The sequence below is a fragment of the Rhinopithecus bieti genome, unplaced genomic scaffold (genome assembly GCF_001698545.2).
Source record: "Rhinopithecus bieti isolate Rb0 unplaced genomic scaffold, ASM169854v2 scaffold_81889, whole genome shotgun sequence".
Classification (NCBI taxonomy): domain Eukaryota; kingdom Metazoa; phylum Chordata; class Mammalia; order Primates; family Cercopithecidae; genus Rhinopithecus; species Rhinopithecus bieti.
Genome location: NW_016830131.1, coordinates 319941 through 341098, shown reverse-complemented (window position 1 = coordinate 341098; position 21158 = coordinate 319941). Strand labels below are relative to the sequence as shown.

The following is a 21158-nucleotide window of genomic DNA, read 5'->3' as shown; positions in this document are numbered from 1 at the left end:
ATCTTAAGCTGATAAGCAACTTCAGCAAAGCCTCAGGATACAAAATCAATGTGCAAAAATCACAAGTATTCCTATATACCAATAACAGAGAGCCAAATCATGAGTGAACTCCCATTCACAATTGCTACAAAGAGAATAAAATACCTAGGAATCCAACTTACAAGGGATATGAAGGACCTCTTCAAGGAGAACTACAAACCACTGCTCAACGAAATAAAAGAGGACACAAACAAATGGAAGAACATTCCACGCTCATGGACAGAAAGAATCAATACCGTGAAAATGGCCATACTGCCCAAGGTAATTTATAGATTCAATGCCATCCCCATCAAGCTACCAATGACTTTCTTCACACAATTGGAAAAAACTACTTTAAAGTTCATACGGAACCAAAAAACAGCCCACATTGCCAAGACAATCCTAAGCAAAAAGAACAAAACTGGAGGCATCCTGCTACCTGATTTCAAACTATACTACAAGGCTACATTAACCAAAACAGCATGGTACTGGTACCAAAACAGACATATAGACCAACGGAACAGAATAGAGGTCTCAGAAATAACACCACACATCTACAATCATCTTATCTTTGACAAATCTGACAAAAACAGGAAATGGGGAAAGGATTCCCTATTCAATAAACGGTGCTGGGAAAACTGGTTAGCCATATGTAGAAAGCCGAAACTGGATCCCTTCCTTACACCTTACACAAAAATTAGTTCAAGATGGATTAAAGACTTAAATGTTAGACCTAAAACCATAAAAACTCTAGGATAAAACCTAGGCAATACCATTCAGGACATAGGCATGAGCAAGGACTTCATGACTAAAATACCAAAAGCAATGGCAACAAAAGCCAAAATTGACAAATGGGATCTGACTAAAGAGCTTCTGCACAGCAAAAGAAACTACCATCATAGTGAGGCAACCTACAGAATGGGAGAAAAATTTTGCAATCTACCCATCTGACAAAGGGCTAATATTCAGAATCTGCAAAGAACTTAAACAAATTTACAAGAAAAAAAATCAAATAACCCCATCAAAAAGCAGGCAAAGGATATGAACAGACACTTTTCAAAAGGAGACATTTATGCAGTCAAATGAGCATGAAAAAATGCTCATCATCACTGGTCATCAGAGAAATGCAAATCAAAACCACAATGAGATACCATCTCACATCAGTTAGAATGGCGATTATTAAAAAGTCAGGAAACAGGCACTGGAGAGGATGTGGAGAAATAGGAACGCTTTTACAGTGTTGCTGGGAGTGTAAACTAGTTCAACCATCGTGGAAGACGGTGTGGCAATTCCTCAAGGATCTAGAACTACAAATACCATCTGACCCAGCGATCCCATTACTGGGTATATACCCAAAGGAGTATAAATCATTCTACTATAAAGACACATGCACATATATGTTTATTGTGGCACTATTCACAATAGCAAAGACTTTGAACCAACTCAAATGTCCATCAATGATAGACTGGATTAAGAAAATGTGGCACATATACACCATGGAATACTATGCAGCCATAAAAAAGGATGAGTTCATGTCCTTTTGCAACAACATGGATGAAGCTGGAAACCATCATTCTGAGCAAACTATCACAAGGACAGAAAACCAAACACCGCATGTTCTCACTTATAGGTGGGAACTGAACAATGAGAACACTTGGACACAGGGTGGGGAACATCACACACCAGGGCCTGCTGTGGGTGGTGGGATGGGGGAGGGATAGCATTAGGAGAAATACCTAATGTAAATGATGAGTTAATGGGTACAGCAAACCAACATGGCACATGCATACATATGTAACAAACCTGCACATTGTGCACATGTACCCTGGAACTTAAAGTATAATAATAAGAAAAAAAGATACAACATTAAATTTTTAAAGACATGTAGGGATAAAACATGGTGATCATGAAGCAACAGAGAAATTCTTTGATGAGTTTGCCAAGGTCATTGCTAATAAACATCTGACACTAGAACAAGTCTATAATGCTGATGAAACATCACTGTTTTGACATTATTGTCCCAGAAAGATACCAATTACAGCTGCTGAGATGGCCCTTACAGGAATTAAAGATGCCAAGGACAGAATAACTGTGCTGGGATATGCGAATACACACATAAGTGTAAATTTGCTTTGACAGGCAAAACCTCATGTTCTCACTGTATTCAAGGAGTGAATTTCTTACCAGTCCACTATTATGCTTAAAAAAAAAAAAAAAGGGAAAAGAAAAGGCATGCATCACCAGAAACTTTTTTTCTGACTAGTTTCACAAACATTTTGTACTAGTGGCTCATGCTTACTGCAGTGAAGCTGGACTGGGTAAGAACTGTAAGATTTTGTTATTCCTTGGCAACTGGTCTCTTCATCCTCCAGCTGAAATTCCCATAAAAAAAAAAAATGTTTACACCATGTGCTTTCCCTGAAATGTGACTTCATTAATTAAGCCATGTGACTGGGATATCCTTAGTTCAATAAAGAGTAAATATAAAAATATATTCTTGAATAGCATGCTGGTAATAGTGAACAGAAATATGGGTGTAGAAAGTTTTCAAAAGCAGTTTAGTGTGGAGGATGCCATATATGCAGTTGCCAACACTCAGAATACAATGACTGAAGACATAGTCGTTCTGGCCTGTGACTATGTTCAGTGTTGATGATGAACAATTGGTGATTTCAAAGGATTCTGTATATCATCCAAAGGAAAAAAAAAAAGATGTATAACCTCCTTACATATGCAAAAAATGTACCTCCAGAGTCTATCGGTAAGCTGGAAGAAGTGAATATCGAAGATGTTTCTAACATTGATAATGAGGCTCCAGTTGTTCATTCAGTATCAATGATGAAATAGTTAAAATGGTTCTGAATCAAGGTGATTTGATAACAAGTGATGAAGATAACATTAACAATGCAGAGAAAGTGGCTGTAGATAACATGATAAAACATGTGATGAGATTATTAAAGGTCTGGAGCAGTGTGCATTCACACCAAACAAGAATTCATGTCAATTTATAACATCAAAGAAAGATTTCTAAGACAAAAACCATTGTTAATGAGGTAGATGACTCTAAAAGAAACATTTTTAAAAGCCATTCAGCAAAATGCTTCCTCATCTCTATAGGACCCACTACTTGGTCCCTCAATCGCTTCTGATGTTTTACCTAAAGTCAAAAAATACAGTGTATAGGAACATTTTAATCAAGACACAGCATCATAGGTGAAGACAAAGCTTGCCACTGTTTGAAGCTGCTGTTGTTTAACATCTGATAAACATATTCTGGTTATGCTATTGCACTGCTTAGTTATCCTGAACACATTATTTTTTTACTGTATTAAATGCATATCATACTTTTTACTGTTAAGACTTTATGTATGAATATTCAGACTGGGTGTGGTGGCTCACGCCTGTAATCCCAGCACCCTGGGAGGCTCAGGTGTGTGGATCACTTGAGGTCAGGAATTCAAGACAACCCTGGCCAACATGGTGAAACTATTAAAAAAAAAAAAATTAGCCAGGTGTGGTGGTGTGTGCCTGTAATCCCAGTTACTTGGGAGGATGAGGCACGAGAATCATTTGAACCCAGGAGCTGGGGGTCACAGTGAGCTGAGACCATGTCACTGCACTCTAGCCTGGGCGACAGAGTGAGACTCCATCTCAAAAAAAAACAAAAAACAAAAGAACTTATGTATGAATAATGTAAGAAAATGAATGCTTATTGGTAGCATGTAAATTCAGAGTCAGAAATGATAATGCCAATTCACCACAGATTTGTCCACATGGGTGGTAGAGATACGACATCTTTGCATTCTAATGGATCAGTGTATATTAACCTTGTTTCACACACAAAAGTATGAAAAATGTTATATAAAATTACCTTTGAACTATGCATATAAGGCGTATATGAAACGTAAATAAATTCATGTTTAGATTTGGGTACTATCTCCAAGATACATTATTATATAGAGGTGAATATTTCAACATTTGAAAAAAATTAAATAGAAAACAAAAAGCAAAATGGCAGATGTAGGCCGGGTGCGGTGGCTCACGCCTGTAATCCCAGCACTTTGGGAGGCAGAGGTGGGTGGATCACGAGGTCAGGAAATTGAGACCACCTGGCTAACACGGTGAAACCCCATCTCTACCAAAAATACAAAAAAATTAGGCGGGTGTGGTGGAGGACGCCTGTAGCCCCGGCTACTCCGGAGGCTGAAGCAGGAGAATGGCGTGAACCTGGCAGGCGGAGCTTGCAGTGAGCCGAGATCGTGCCACTGCACTCCAGTCTGGGCGACCAAGCAAGACACCATGCCTAACCAATGCTAGCTAACACTATACCAAAGAAAACAAGCAGATGGCAAATACATGAAAAGATGTTCAACATCATTAGTCATTAGAGAAATACAAATTTTAAAATTTGAAAACAATTTTGCTCAGTCAGATGTAGTGGCTCATCTCTGTAATCACAGCACTTTGGGAGACTGCAGCCAGAAGACTGAGACCAGGAGTTTTAGACTAGATTACTTGAAGTCTGTAGTTTGAGACTAGCCTGGGGAACACAGCAAAACCTCATCTCTACAAAAAATTTAAAAATTAGCTGGGCATGGTAGCATGCACCTGTAGTCCCAGCTACTTGGGAGACAAGAAAGAGGATTGCTTGAGCCCAGGAGTTCAATGTTACAATGAGCTATGATCACACCACTGCACTACAGCCTAGGCAACCGAGCATGACTCTGTCTCAAAACATAAAATATATATGTATATTTTTTCTTTTACCTGGAAATTCGTAGTTTTAAATTCTGCATTTAGGTCTATGATCCATTTTAGTAAATTTTATAGTATATAAATTTTATATACTATATATTAGTATATTTTATATGCTATATAAATTATAGACTATATTTTATATACTATATACTATATAATTCTTATAGTATAGCAAAGTATGGAGTGAAGTTCATTTTTCTGCATATGGGTATCCAATTGTTTCAGCACCATTAGTTAAAACTGTCCTTTTCCCACTGAATCTTACCTTATTTAAAAACTCACGTGTTTGTGGCCCTATTTTTTACTCTATTCCATTCCATTAATTAACTTCCCTAACTTGATGCCAACACTACACCGTTTTGATTATTGTTGTTTCACACTGAATCATTAAATCAGGTAACATTAGCTCTCCAAATTTGTTCTTTTTCAGAATTGCTTTGGCTATCCTAGGTCCTTTGATTTTATTTTTACTGGGATTGCACTGAATTATCAATCTGTCTGGAGAAAATTGGCATCTTAACAATATTGAGTATTCTAACCCATGAATAAATTGTGTCTCTCAACTTATTTAGGTCTTAATTTTTTCAAGAATATTTTGTAAGTTTCCATGTACAGATACTGCAAATCTTGTATGCTACTTTCAGGCTTACTTATTTCACATTTTTGACAGTACTGTAAGTGGAACTGCATTTCAAAAGTCAATTTCTGATTACACATTGCTAGCGTATAGAGAGATACACTGATTTTTGTGTATGAATTCCGTATCTAGCAACCTTATGAAACTCATTTATTAGTTCTAAGAGCTTTTTAAAGATTCCATCAGATTTTTACACAGGCATCATATCATCTGAATAAAGACAGCTTTCTTTCTTTCTTCTAAGATTTAGATGCCTTTTTTCCTTTCCTTTTTCCTTAGAACTTCTAGTAGAATACTGAATAAAGAATGGATATCATTGCCTTGTTCTTGATCTCAGGGAGAAAGTCGTCTTTCACCATTAAGTTGTTAGATAAAGGTATTCTGAAGATGCCCTTTATGTCAGGGGTCCCTAAGACAACCCTCAGGGTTGATGATTTGCTAGGACTCACAAGACTCAAAAGTTGCTCTACTCACGGTTACACTTTATTATAGTGAAAGAACATAGAGTAAAATCAGCAAAGGGGAAAAGCACACGGGGTGAAGTCTAGGAGAAACCACATACAAGCTTCCAAGTGTCCCTTCCCAGTGTAGTCACATGGAACACATTTCATTCTTCCAACTATGTGTGACAATACGTGCAAAGTGTTACCAACCAAGGAAGTTCACTTGAGCCAAAGTGTACAGGGTTTTTACTGGGTTTCAGTCATGTAAACGTAACAGCACCTGTGTGACTGACCTGTTACTGAAGTTCCAGATTCCCAGAGGGAAAGCAGGTCTTCACCATAAACCGCATTGCTAGTATAAATAATCTGGAGAAACTGGTATAGCACGGCTCAAGGACTCAGGCATGCAAATACACTATTAAGACAAAAAATTTCAAGAGCTTAGTTCCCTGGAGGTGAGCAAAGGACAGTCATGGAAACAAGCTTAAGAATGGGCAAGGTTTGAACAACCCCAGCCTGCTGAGTTAACCCCCTTCCACACACCTTTCGTTAGGTTGAGCAAGATCCTTTCTATGCCTAGGTTGCTGAGAATTTTAATCAGGAGTCGATATTCGATTTTGTCAAAGGCTTTTTCTGCATGTACTGGAATCACCATATAGCTTTTCATTTTAGTTTGTTTACCTGGTGAATTACATTGATTGCTGTTCAAATATTAAACCAACCTTGCATTCTTGGAAGAAACACCAGTTGGTCATGATGTATTAATCCTTTTATATATGTTAGATTTGAGTTGCTGAAATTCTGTTTAAAATTGTGCACATATGTTCATGCAGGATATTGGTCTGCAGTTTTCTATGATGGGTTTTGAAATAAAGGTATGACAGCCTCATGAACTGTGAAATATTACCTCCTCTTCAATTTTCTAAAACTGTGTTAATTAGTATTATTTCTTCCTTAAATATTTGGTAGAATTCACCACTGAAACCATCTGGACCTAGAATTTTCTTTTAGAACGATTTTTCCTGCAAATTCAAATTCTTTAACAGATGTTACACTATTTGTGTTATCTGTTTCTTCAGTGAGCTTTAGTAGTTTATGTGTCTCTAGGAATATGTCCATTTGATCTAAGTTGTCATAGTGCTTGATATAAAGTTGTTCATAACATTCCTTTATTATCCTTTTGATGTCTTTAGAATATGTAGTGATGTTACCTCTCTCATTCTTAATATTGGTAATTTGTCTTTTTCTCCTGATCTGTTGGGCTAGAAACTTATTAATAGTATTGATGTTCTCAAAGAACCAGCTTTCGGTTTCACTGATTTTCACTGTTGTTTTCTGTTGTAGTGATTTCCACTCCAACCTTTATTTCCTTGCTCCTGTTTAACTTCCTCTTCTTTTTCTAGTTTCTTAGAAAGCTGCGATTATTGATTTGTAACATTTCTTCTTTTCTAATACAGCCATTAATTTAGCTACAAATTTCCCTCTAAGTACTGCTTTGGCACCATCTACAAATTTGATATATTGTGTTTTCATATTTTCTATTTCTCTTTTCATTTCTTTAACCCATGGGTTACCTTAAAGTGTTATTTATTTACCAAATGCTTGGGAATTTTACAGATCTTTCTGTCACTGGTTTGTAACTTAACTCCATTTAGGTCAGAAAGTACATCTTGCATGACTTCAATTCTTTCAAATGTACTGAGACATGTTTTATGGGCCAGAATATGGTACATCTTTTTACATGTACTCTATGTAGCTGGAAAAAAAGAAAACCCATGTATTTCAGCTGTTGATGGGTGAACTGTTCTATAAATGCCAAACAGATCAAGTTAGTTGATAGTGGTGTTAAGGTTTTTTATACTGCTGCTCATTTTCAATATACTTATTCCATCAATTATTTGGAGAAAACTACTGAAATCTCCAGTATAATTGGGTATCTTTCTATTTCTTATTGCTATTCTATTGATTTTGTTTCATGTATTTTAAAGCTCTAATATTAGATGTCTAAAATATCCAGGATTGTTTCTGGTTAACTGATCTCTTTATCATTCTTTATCCTTGATAATATCATTATCTCTGAAATCTACCTTAATAATACACCATTCACACTTTCTCTTCATTAGTGTTAGCACTGTGTATCTTTCTCTATTCAGTTTTATTCTATTCATGTCTTTACATTCAAAGCGTATTTCTTACAGACAACTTATACTTGGGTCTTGTTTTTTTTTAATCCAGTCTGAAAATCTATGTCTTTTAATTGGAGTGTTTGATGCATTTATATGTAGTATGATTATTGATATGATTAGCTTTAAGTTTACCATCTTGTTATTTGCTTTTTTTTTTTTTTTTTTTTTTTTAGCCCCACCTGTCCTTTGTTCTGTTTTTCTTCTTTTTCTATCTTCTTTCAGATTGCGTGCTTTTAGGATTTCATCTTGTCTCCTTTGGTGGCTTATTAACTGTAACTCTGCCTACATAATATGTTTATTTCTTCACTTTCTATGCTATCACTCACTCCAATTTAACTTTTCTAGCTGATCCAACCTTTCCCACCCATCATCACTTAAAAACAAACAAACAAAAGATACTTCCTAGGATGTCTAATGAACTTCATATTACTAAATCCTATGCTCTTTTCAGTTCTCATCTTACTTATGTCACAGTAACATTTCACAGTTTATCCTCTGTCCTGAATCACTCTTCGCTTGGTTTCTATGATATGACACTCTTCAGATCATCTTATTTTTTGATCATAAATTCTCAGTCTCCTTTCACTTTGACTTCTCCTGAGCTTGTAACTTTTAGAGTTCCTCATGGCTCAGTCCTAGCCCTTCTTGTTTTCTCTCAGAATCTTCAAAAGATGGTCGTCAGGAATTATGAGATCATTCACAGGCATTTTCAGGGGCAAAGTAATGAAATAAATTTGTCAACATACATTTTGAAAAGCTGAAATGTAAGATTAATGATGATCTGCATGAAAATCACTTTATTTTCTTTAAAGTTACCATTCACTATAATATTCCATTATATTCACTCTGTTGATACATTTCACATCAGCCATAGTTAGCATTTACTTAAATATAGTAGTATAAAACTCAAGGAAACTTTCAGATTATTTTCACACAAAGCACAAAGTCCATTTGCTTTGTTGATATGGATAAAGAAGAAACCAAGAGAAAAAACGCATTCCTCAGCTGAAACAGTTAAAGATTCTTGATACTGCTGAGAAGCTAGTCAATTCAAATTTACTGCCTGAGAAGAAACAAGCTATTGACCAAAATTCTCTATTAAATGATTCTATTCAATGTCTTATATTGTCATGCAACAAAATATAGGAGAGCAATTACTATCACGTGAGTGTTTCAGCATATATTTTGTTTTACAATTGGACAAACTACCTGTGGAGAAAATATAAATCAGTGCTTGACACATATATAGTATATATATAAGTATAACAACTTTTTGTTCTACATATCAGTGAAAACTTATAGTACAGGGAAGACAGTTTTTATTTAGACAATGATACTTTTGTGAGCTATGACATAAGTTGAAAAAGGCGTAAGACATTCAAAACTGACAGAGCATGAAGTATACAAACAGCAAAAACATACACTGTTATATCACTAAAAGATTCTTTATATGAAATAGGGAGTCAACAATATGCCTCCTGATTATAATTGAGTGTTGAAGGAAATAATGGAAATTAAACATCATCAAATATTGACTATTCAGAGTACGTGCTCTCAGATGTTGCAGAAGGAAGTGGCAGCATTTGCAAGATTATTCTTCCCACGCAAGTTTGCTGGCTGTCAAGGAAAAAGGTGCTGACAAGTTTCTGAAATGAGGGATGAGATTTAAAAAAAAAAAAAAAAATTCTTCATAATGCTGACAATACCAAAAAGTAATTCTGTTTTCTAGAAGCCTGCTTAAGTGGAGAATAGCAGAGATATATCTAGAATTTTAAATAGTGTGAACCTACTACTTCAGGGCCAAAATACCCTGATTTTTAATGCTGAGAATAAGATATATTTTTCAAAGTCACCAAGCTATGTTGCAAATGGCTCAATTGCTAGGATGTGATTCCTTCCCAAAACCTGATGGTTTTCGTCACTCATCAGAGAGTGAGACTGATTACACTATTGTGTGTATAAAGAACATGACTAAATGTTAAAACAAAACATGGGAAAATACTTTCCAGATACTGAAGAAGTCAGAAAATGATTTAAGAATCCATTTGTTACTATTTTTCAAACATTCAGGCTGGTTGAAACATTCACCCTAATATTATAGGCTTGTCAATCGAGCAACTGAAAGAGCACAAGGTATCTTCAGGGAGAAATCTTCCAATAACTTCTCAGTCTGTGTTTGACCTTGATATTCCAAAACATCTGACAGGGCCAGCAAACACAAGTTTCAATTCCTGATCATCTATAATTGTGGCATAACATTTCCTAATTTAGTAGACATATACGGTAATCAAAATGTGGTCTAACCTTCATCTCAAACTATCTATCATCAAATTAGATACAAGTACTTTGTAAGAAAAAAAAAATCATCCTTCTCAATGATAATAAAAACATTAATTTCTAAAACACTGTTTTAATGGGCGCTGGGCATGGTGGTTCACGCCTGTAATCCCACGACTTTGGGAGGCCTAGGCAGGTGGATCACTTGAGGTCAGGAGTTTAAGACCAGCCTGGCCAACACGGTAAAATCCTGTCTCTACTAAAAATACAAAAATTAGCCAGTTGTGGTGGTGCACACCTGTAGTTCTAGCTACTCAGGAGGCTGAGGCAGGAGAATCACTTGAACCCAGGAGGCAGAGGTTGCAGTTAGCCGAGATCATGCCACTGCACTCCAGCCTGGGTGACAGACTATCTATTGACACTGAGGCTCAAATTTCAATTTCCAGCCCAGCCTTCTCTGAGCTCCAGACTTACCTACCTAAACAACTGCCTTCCAAACTTTACTACTTGATGCCTCATAAGCACATTAAACATAGTGAGTTAAAAAACAAACTCCTGTTATCTTCCATATGGCCTTCCCTTTTCCAAGCTCAGTGAAAACATCTTGTTCCTGGCTGCCTGTGCCAGAAAGCTAAGTCATCATCTAAGACGCAGCTTGAATTGATCTTCTTTCTCTCTCCCCACTTAGTAATCACCTTCATAGGTGACTTCATAGTCACACCACATAGTCCAAGTCACCTTCATCTCTACCCTGGACTATACTATAACCTATCAGTCTTCCTACAGTCTCTTATCCCCCTCAGTATTAGTTTTCTTTTGCTGCTAGAACAAATTACCACAAACACAGTTGCTTAAAAACAACACTAATTTATTTTCTTACATTTCTGTGGAAATCTTGCATGCGTCTCAATAGGCTAAAATCAAGTTGAGTTTGATTCCCTTCTGAAGGTTGTAGGAGAGAATCTATTTCCGTGGTTTTTCAAGCTTCTAGAAGCTACCCACATACCTTGGCTTGTGACCTCCTTCCTTCACCTCCAAAGCCAGCCACGTTGTATCTCTTTGACCATTCTTCCATAGTCACTCCATGTCTTTTGTTCCCATGTTGTACTTTTAAGGACCCTTGTGATTACCTTGGGCCCCCCCACCCCCGATAATCCAAGATAATCTCTTTATCTTAAGGTCAGCCAATTAGCTAATCACCTCCCCTTTGCCATGTAACGACATATTCACAGATTCTGGCTATTAAGATGTGGTTATCTTTGGGAGGCCATTATTATGTCTACCATATTTTCTAATACATAAACTCATTTTCTATACAGCAGCCAGAGTAATCTTCTTAAAAACATAAATATGTTCATGACACTTCCTTCAATGTGTTACCACTCCTCTAAGGATAAAGTTTAAAATACTAAACATGTGCCACAAATCCACGCATGGCCTGGTTCCTACCTCCTGGGCTTGTCTTCTGGCACACTGTGTCCCAGTCACATAGGCTTCTCTCTTTTTCAAAAGCACCAAGCTCCTTTCTGCCTCAGGATCTTTGCTCACACAATCTCTGCTGTCTGCACAGCTCTCCCCACCTTCCAGCCAACCTTTACCTAGCTAATGCTTGCTCAATCCTTCAGATCTCTATAAAAGTTACTTTCACAGGGTGGCCTTTCCTGACTGCCCACTCTAGTACCAGCTCCCCCTACACTGTCACAGTACTCTTTTTCTTTCGTATCCTTTTATCACATTAAATATTAACTGTATAATTATTTGTTTCATGTCTGCCTGCCTGCACCAGACTGCAAACCCATAAAGGTTGGGACCTAGTCTGTTCTGTTCACCACTGTAATCCCTGGGACTTGGCACCAACTAGCTTACAATACGTGCTCAGTAAATAAGTGAGTGCCATTATATGTTATTATATGACCAGCAGGCAGGTAAAGTATATGCAGTGTGGATATGCTGGACAAAGGGATGATTCATGGCCCCAGGCAGAATGGCGTGAGATTTTATCACACTACACAGTACAGTATGCAACTTAAAAGTTATTCATTGTTCATTTCCGGAATTTTCCATTTCATATTTTCAGACCGCAGCTGACTTCTGGTAACTGAAATTGCGGTAAGTGAAACCAGGAAAGCGAAACTAAAATACACTAACAAATTACTAGAGAAACCCACATGTAGAATGTTGATTTTTAAAACCAAATTGTGCTTATCGATAGCATTCATATGCTCATAGGAAGAAAAACTATTAGTAGTAACAAAATACGGTAGCAGTAAGACAAATGTCTTATTTGGGTGACAGAAGAAGAATGTGGGAGGATCTGTGGAGGGTTCCCCACTTTTAACAAAAGTCAGCCTGCTCTGCTGAAATTAAGCAAAATCGCACAGGTGATTTCAAAGAAAACCCATTTCTTGGCTGGGCGCGGTGGCTCAAGCCTGTAATCCCAGCACTTTGGGAGGCCGAGACGGGCGGATCACGAGGTCAGGAGATCGAGACCATCCTGGCTAACATGGTGAAACCCCGTCTCTACTAAAATACAAAAAACTAGCCGGGCGAGGTGGCGGGCGCCTGTAGTCCCAGCTACTCCGGAGGCTGTGGCAGGAGAATGGCGTAAACCCGGGAGGCGGAGCTTGCAGTGAGCTGAGATCCGGCCACTGCACTCCAGCCTGGGCGACAGAGCAAGACTCCGTCTCAAAAAAAAAAAAAAAAAGAAAACCCATTTCTTACAAAGAAATGAGATAATGATGTAACAAACCAAGTATATAAGACATTAATTAATGCCTTTATAATTCTCACAAACACACAAATAATCCAACAGCAAATTCCGATGTATGTGTGACGGAGGAGGGAAAATTCATAGTAGGAGCAAAGAATTATCTTTAGTCCATGCTCGTCCAACCACCATCATGAATTCAACAAATATTTATTGAGTGCCTAATATGTGTCAGGCTCTGTTCTCTAATTCAAGATACTATAGAAAAAAATAACAGAGAAAAATCTCTGTCCGTATGGAGCTTACAATATAGCGAAAGATTTAAAACCCTGAGTAAGACATATACTTGGGTGGCTAAAGGGTTTGTTATGGAAAAATTAAGAAGGACTGATAACAAAAATGGAGTATATAGTTACATAAAGATATACACAGATATAAATACAAAATGCAGGTTGTTGATGACAGATAGTGAAACTGAATATATAAGCAGAGAGCACATTCTCATTCTAAATTATTTTTGCTAAAATCAAATACAAGTAATTACTTTCCTCTAATGTGGCTTGATGAGAGTATTATATGTATGAGTCAAAAATACTAAGATGATGACTATTGTTATATGATGCACAAGAAGGAAGCATAATGTGCAACCAATAAATCCAGACCAACAGACTAGTTTCTACTGGATAAAAACTTAATTTAAAACCTTAGGGAAAGGCCGGGCACGGTGGCTCAAGCCTGTAATCCCAGCACTTTGGGAGGCCGAGACGGGCGGATCACAAGGTCAGGAGATCGAGACCATCCTGGCTAACACGGTGAAACCCCGTCTCTACTAAAAAAATACAAAAAACTAGCCGGGCGAGGTGGCGGGCGTCTGTAGCCCCAGCTACTCAGGAGGCTGAGGCAGGAGAATGGCATGAACCCGGGAGGCGGAGCTTGCAGTGAGCTGAGATCCGGCCACTGCACTCCAGCCTGGGCAACAGAGCCAGACTCTGTCTCAAAAAAAAAAAAAAAAAAAAAAAATCCTTAGGGAAATGTACTGATAAACTTTCTAAGTTATCTGGAAATATATTACAGAAACGAGAGGGGAAGAATACTGATTATAGGAAATTATTGCAAATATGGAAATTAGGGGTCATTAAAGTAAATTTAAGCAGTTATCTCAGCATTGGGGTAGTTTCGTATGTTTCATATACAATTATGCACTGCATAAAAGCTTTCAGTCAACCATGGATTGCATATACAACAGAAAGATTATAATACTTTATTTTACTGTACCTTTTCTATGTTTGGATACATAAATACTTTCCATTGTGTTACAAATGCCTCCAGTATTCAGTACAATAATACGCTGTACAGATTTCTAGGTTAAGAGCAATAGGCTATTCCATATAGCCTTAGGTGTGTAGTAGGCTTAAGAAAGTATACTCTATGATGTTCGCACAATGAGAAAATTACCCAACAACCAATTTCTCAGAACGTATCCCCATTGTTAAGAGGCGCACGACCGTATTCAGTCCAACAGCTTGCTGAAATATGATTCTGCCATTTTTCCAGTCAACTCCTAAGTTGTAAATACCGTACATTTGCCATCTTACCAGGCAGTTTCAACCATCGCAACAGAAGAATACTCTTGGCAAATAGATCCCACTCTCTGAGGGTTGTGTTGGGGTTCAGAAAATGCTACCCAGAAGTATGATACTTTGGCATGCTGAGTACTCCGAACTAATAGAGATTGGAAGGCCTCAGCAGCAGCCTCGGAAGCAAAGTCTCCCTCTGATCTTCTCTTACCCTTCTGTCTCCTGCCCATCTTTCGTCCCTGAAGTGAGTCACAGAAACCAGAATTCTTCTTCCCCAAGGTGAGTGAGAGAAACTAGAATTCCTCTCCTACAAAGCAAGCCATAAAAACTGGAACTATTACTGTAACCTCTCCCTGCCATTCTCTATAGGAACTGGCCATAAAGAGATTCTCTAACCTACTTTGCCTGATAGTAGGTCGCTAAGACCCTCATTCCACAAGGGTCCTTCCTCCTCTGTAGGAGGAAGAAATGATACACAGAAAGGTCAAGAAGAATCTGAACAAACAGGCCTTGGTGGGTTTCCTCCCTCAGTTTATTAACATGAGAGTATATCCTTTGTCCGATCACATTTTATACAGTTGTCTATGCTTCACGGGTCCTACGCATAAAAACAGAGATCTCCCTGGTCTCTGAAGTGCCGGGTGGCGTAAAACTTTGATTAGATTTGCTATGCTTTACCTTGTTAACCTATCTTCTGTTTCAAGGAGCGGTGGCTGTGATCCTTACAATGGGTGGTAAGGAAAGGTATGACACTTTTCCGCCCCTATGTTGCACTTTAAATAAATAAATGTATAAAAGCAAAGGAGAGAAAAATACATGAAGTCATAATGAAAATACCAGAGTCAACCAAGGAAGACGGCAGACTTGCAGTTGATATGTCCCAGATCATCACTTTGTCCACTGAACGAAAATATCTAAGAACATAACAGTCCATACTCCAAGTTTTAAACGGCTGTCCACCAAGAAGGGAAAAGGAGAACTGACGGCTCCTCTTAGGCCCATTCAAGACAAGGGGGTCGAATTCCCTTGCTTTAGACGGATGGGACTGGCAGGTAAACCTGAGGCAAATGATTGACTACAGGTTCCAAGGCCAGTTACTCCAATTAGAAAGCAAAACACAAAGTTTCAAAAAACAGTGAAGGGAGTCGGGAGGCTGAGGCACGAAAATCGCTTGAACCCGGGAGACGGAGGTTGCGGTGAGCCGAGATCGCGCCACGGCACTCCAGCCTGGGCGACAGTGCGAGACTCCGTCTCAAAAACAACAACGACAAAAAACAAACGGTGAAGGCATGAGGCTGAAACATCACAGGAAGTAAAATAAATAACTGTAACAACAAAACAATAATGCATTGGAGACTCTACCGAGGCACCTCCACTGCTGAAAAAGGTACAGACTGCAGAAGCCAAAAGGCCCTGGCACTCCGGTCCCGGAACTCAACACCCAGACTGAAGCCAGCGCGGGGAAGCAGTTCCGGTGGCCCCCTCCCGCCCCTCTCTCATCAACCCCGCCCACTGGGCCCGCCCCGTCCCGCCCGGCTACTCACCGGATTCGCTTCCCACATAACGGTGACAAAATCGAGCGGAGAGAGGCTGTGGGAAGGGGCTAGCCGCGGGGCCTGGGTGTTGGATTTTTTTTTTTCCGCGGGTCCCCGGGAGCGAAGGGACGGAGAGGCAACCTTTACGAAGGCCTTCCTTCTCCCCCTCCCTGTCACAAGCCAGCATTTACAGACCACCCAACCTCCCTACTTCCGCCCGACGCTGGCCAATCAGAGCTGTCCCCGCCCCACTTCCACAAGCTCGCCCCGCCCCTGCACGCTTATCCGTACGCACGCGGGCGGTCGTCCTGGGCGGGGCTTGCGAGTATCTGTCTTATGAAGGAGTTTAAAGGGTTTCTGATCCAACTACAGCACCCAGTGATCTTAAAGCCATGGCTGGCTGTATTTCTTTCCTATGAAACAGATTTTTATTGATCACCGTGTAACGGCCAAGAGTCACACAGGCCTGGCAATGGCATTTGGGAGAAACTTCATAATCTTTCAATATCTTCATCCTCAAAATGGAGATGGTAGTAATATCTCCCTGAGTGAGATTATTGAAAGCATTTAGCGCAGTATTTGGTACACAGAGTTCAATAAATGAAGGTTATTTGCTCACAAGTGAACCTTTACATACGGTCCCTGCCCTCACGAATTTTATAATCTAGAAAAGAAAGCAAAAAGTAAGTAATTTAGAAAAGTTAAAAAGTGCAATATGATTTATGGGTAATACGGTGAATAGCGAGTTCTATGCGAGCATATTTACCTAGGGTAGAGTGTCAAGAAGTTTAAAACCATGAGGATGTATTCCTACTGATGTAAAGAGAGCTAACAGAGTGAAATAATCTCCATGCAATAAAGGATCTACCCCATGGAAAATGAAAACAAAACAGCTCATTATAGATCCTTCTGGACTTTTCTATGCCTCTACACATTGAAAAAATAAATATGATCAAAGAATACCTATAGATTTAGAATCTGATTTTTTTTTCACTTTAAAGATTATGTGGATATCCTTCCATTCCATTTAGTTTAAATCTATTTCATCTTTTAGTGGCGCCATCTTTGGTCACTGCAACCTCCGCCTCCCGAGTTCAAGCGATTCCTGTGCCTCAGGCTCCTGAGTAGCTGGGATTACAGGCGTGCGCCACTACGTCCAGCTAATTTTTGTATTTTTAGTAAAGATGGGTTTTTGCCATGTTGGCCAGGCCGGTCTCGAACTCCTGACCCCAGGTGATCTACCTGCCTGGGCCTCCCAAAGTGCTGGGATTACAAGTGTGAGCCATCTTGCACCTGGCCATATTTTAAAGTAGACTTATGGCATTCCATAATTTCTATGTATACTACGTACACACAAATATACACATTTGAAATAATCTACTGAGTAGACATTTGTGTGGTTTTCTATTTTTCGCTATTCCAAAAAAAGTGCTTCAACAGGCATTTCTTCACATTTGTCCATTTACTTCCTTGGAATTAACTCTTGGAAATAAGATTGTTTAATAAGAGATTATTTTTGCCAAATGGTTAACTAATTGCCCTTATGTCATTTATTGAATAATCCATTCTTTCCTCACTACTTTGAAGTGCCACTGTTAATTACAACCTAAATTTGCATATACATATACATAGGTATACATACACGTGTATATCTGTTTCTGAACATTCTCCTCTATTAATTATCTGCTTATTCCTAAAATATGCCGCAGTTATAATCATTACATCTTTAACATATTTGCCTTTTCATAAAGGAACCTCTCTCCTAATTCTCTTCTTTTTCAAAATTTTCAATATCATGAGTCTTTCCGTTCAGAAATACTTGTTTTCTATATCTTTAGATGCATTAAAAATATTTTTTTTCAGATCTGCATCAGAATCCGTAAAAAAAAAAAATCACATAGGTTTGCATAATCCTTGGGAAGTTTGTTCTTAGATATTTTGTAGTTTTTTTGGGAATGATGTAATTTAGGAAAGCTATTGATTTTTGTTTATTTACCTTGTGTCCTACCACAATATGAAAAAATGTCTTATTAGTTCTAACAGCTTGACAGTTCATCCCTCTGAATTTGTACATAGACAATCATTATCACTTGCAAATAAGGCGTTTCTTTCTTCTTGATGCATTGGTCAAAACCTCAGAAAAATGTTTAAGACTACAGGACAAGATAATGGATATCCAGCTTTAATGCAGTAAGGCAAGCATGTGCCATTTGGTGCTAGTTGGTATTCTTTTTTGGAGGGAGCGGGGGACAGAGTCTCGCTCTGTCGCCTAGGCTGGAGTGCAGGGGCGCTGTCTGGGCTCACTGCAAGCTCTGCCTCCCGGGTTCACGCCATTCTCCTGCCCCAGCCTCCCGAGTAGCTGGGACTACAGGCGCCCGCCACCTCGCACAGCTAGTTTTTTGTATTTTTAGTAGAGACGGGGTTTCACCGTGTTAGCCAGGATGGTCTCGATCTCCTGACCTCGTGATCCACCTGCCTCTGCCTCCCAAAGTGCTGGCATTACAGGCGTGAGCCACCGTGCCCGGCCTGTGGAGATCTCTTCTTTCTTAAACCTCATTAACCAACCTCTGATAGCTTCAAGCGTCTTCTGCAGCTTCTTCATTTCTCTCCACTTTCACAGAATTGAAGAGAGTTAGGGCCTTGCTCTGGATTAGGCTGTGTTGTGGCTGGTTTGATCTTCTATCCAGACCACTGAAACTTTCTCCATAGCAACAATACAGTTTTTTCGCTTTCTTATCATTGTGTGTTTACTGGAGTAGCACTTTTAAGAACTTTCCCTTTGCAATCACAACTTGGCTAACTGTTTGGTACAACAGACCTAGATGTTGACCTATCTTGGCTTTTGACACACTTTCCTAACTAAGCTTAATCATTTCTAGCTTTTGATTTAAAGTGAGAGATGTGTGATCTTCCCTTCGCTTAAACACTTAGAGGCCATTGTAGAGTTATTAATTGGCCTAATTTCAATACTCTTGTGTCTCAGGGAATAAGGAGGCCTGAGGAAAGAAAGAGAGACAGGGAAAGGGCTGGGTGATGGAGCAGTCAGAACACACACAACATTGATCAATTAAGTTTGCTCTTATATGAGTGCGGTTCACAACATCTTGAAACAATTCTAATAGTAACATCAAAAATCACTGATCCCAGATTACCATGACAGATAGAATGATAATGAAAAATTTGGATTATTGTGAGAATTACCAGAATGTGACACAGAAACATAAAGAGAGCACATGCTGTTAGAAAATCGAAACAGACTTGCTTGAGCAGGGTGCCACAAACTTTCAATTTGTAAAAAAAATAAATAAATAAATAAGAAAGAAAAAAAAAGCAACATCTGTGAAGCATGATAAAGCAAAGTGCAATAAAAGAAGGTGTGCCTGTAGATACCATGGAAATAGTGAGTAAAGGGAGGATTCGCATCTTGGGGAAAACGGGAAGGGAATGGCATGAGATTTCATTATGCTACTCAGAATGGTATGCAATTTTAAATATGAATTATTTATCTCTTGAATCTTATACTTAATATTTTCAGGTGATGGTTGACAGCGGAAAACTGAAATCGCAGGGAGTGAAATTGGGGATGGGGGAATATCATTTTATAGCTGGCTCTCTATATCCATGGGTTCAACAGTCATGCATTCAACCAACCGCAGATCAGAAATATTGGGGAAAAAATAGATGGTTGTGTCTATACTGACCATCGACAGACACTTTTTTCTTTTCATTATTCCTTGAACAATACAGTACAACAACTATTTACCTAGCATTTGTACTGTTGTTAGGTATTACAAGTAACTGGAGATAATTTAAAGTATACAGGAAGATATATGTAGGTTATATGCAAATATGTGTAAGTTATATGCATCATTGAATATCAGGGACTTGAGCATCCCAGGATTTTGGTATCCGAGGAGGGTTCTGGAACCAACTCCCCATGGATATCAAGAGATGACTATACTCTCTGCGTGCAATCCCTGCAATTTCCTCTGATAGGTAGCCTAATGCAGGGGATGTATCATCATAGTTCCTTCTGCTTCATAGTTCCAGGCAAAGAGCCACTGCAGTAGAAACTATGCATACTGACCACAGTCACCAGTTTTCTCAGGAAAACTAAACATTTTACTTGATCTTTCATATTTTCTACATGCGTTCTGGGTGGAAATGTCTTAAGCCACGCTAAACCCGTTGCAGGAATCATGAGTGATGGCAGCCCTCCCTGGAACCCCGTGAAGTTCGTTAGGTTTTCAAATGCTGAGAGAGTTAGGAGGAAATTCCCAAGGGGAAATGAAAATCATCAGACGGAGAAAACAGGTAAATGGATGAACAGAGCAGCAAGGTGAATTCGTGAGGAAAAAAATCAATCTCCTCTAAGACAATAGAAGGAGGAAAGAGAACGGAGTAAGTGGTGAGATGCAGGATACAGCATTATCTGTCATTTTAGTGTTATTATCATAACTGTTTGTCCGTAAAGGCCACATTTGCAACCAGAATTTGGGGAGCTTTAGGAAAGGATGTGGGAGAAGGCTGGATTAGACAGAAAGGAGAAGTGGGAGATGGGAAGAAGGCGCAAAAGGAGAGCCAAGGGGGCCAGGAGAGGGTGAGGGAGGAAGGGGAGAAAAAGCTGCATTTGTGCCCATCCGCCTTGAATATAAAGACCCAGCCTCATCTGAAAAACAGCCAACAATGAGGCAGCCCCAGAATCAGCCCTGCTGTTGAAGTCTGACACGTTAACAACCCCAGCAGGAATTAAGAGGTGAAATAAGCAGATGAAACATTCACCGAAGCCGAGATAAGCATTCCTGGAAAGGAATTTTTCAAAAAATCAAAATGAATCTCACAAATCTTCCTAATTAGGAAACATGACAAGGAATTAAATTCAACCTTAAAAAAAATGAAGTGTTAAATAACTCACCCACACTAAATGGCAAGGCTCTATTGAGAATACCACTGATTATTAGTTTTCACTGCTCCGGGAAATTATCTACGCACAATGATGGACATCAGCATTCAGCTCACA

At 38.9% G+C, this 21158-nt stretch overlaps 1 protein-coding gene across 5 annotated transcripts in view; it reads right to left on the bottom strand.

The window, feature by feature from the left end:
* Positions 1-16383, bottom strand: part of PARP11 (poly(ADP-ribose) polymerase family member 11) — a 55909-nt gene extending 39526 nt beyond the window's left edge. For 2 of the 5 annotated variants that reach the window (XM_017865196.1, XM_017865200.1), the window contains exon 1: positions 16148-16383. In XM_017865196.1, the coding sequence (XP_017720685.1) occupies positions 16148-16165 (18 nt within the window). In that variant the 5' untranslated portion in view covers positions 16166-16383. Of the gene's footprint in view, positions 1-6149; positions 6272-15281; positions 16044-16147 lie in introns of those variants that run through there. The other 3 variants (XM_017865199.1, XM_017865197.1, XM_017865198.1) reach the window with 3 other exon arrangements.
* Positions 16384-21158: the final 4775 nt, after the last annotated feature.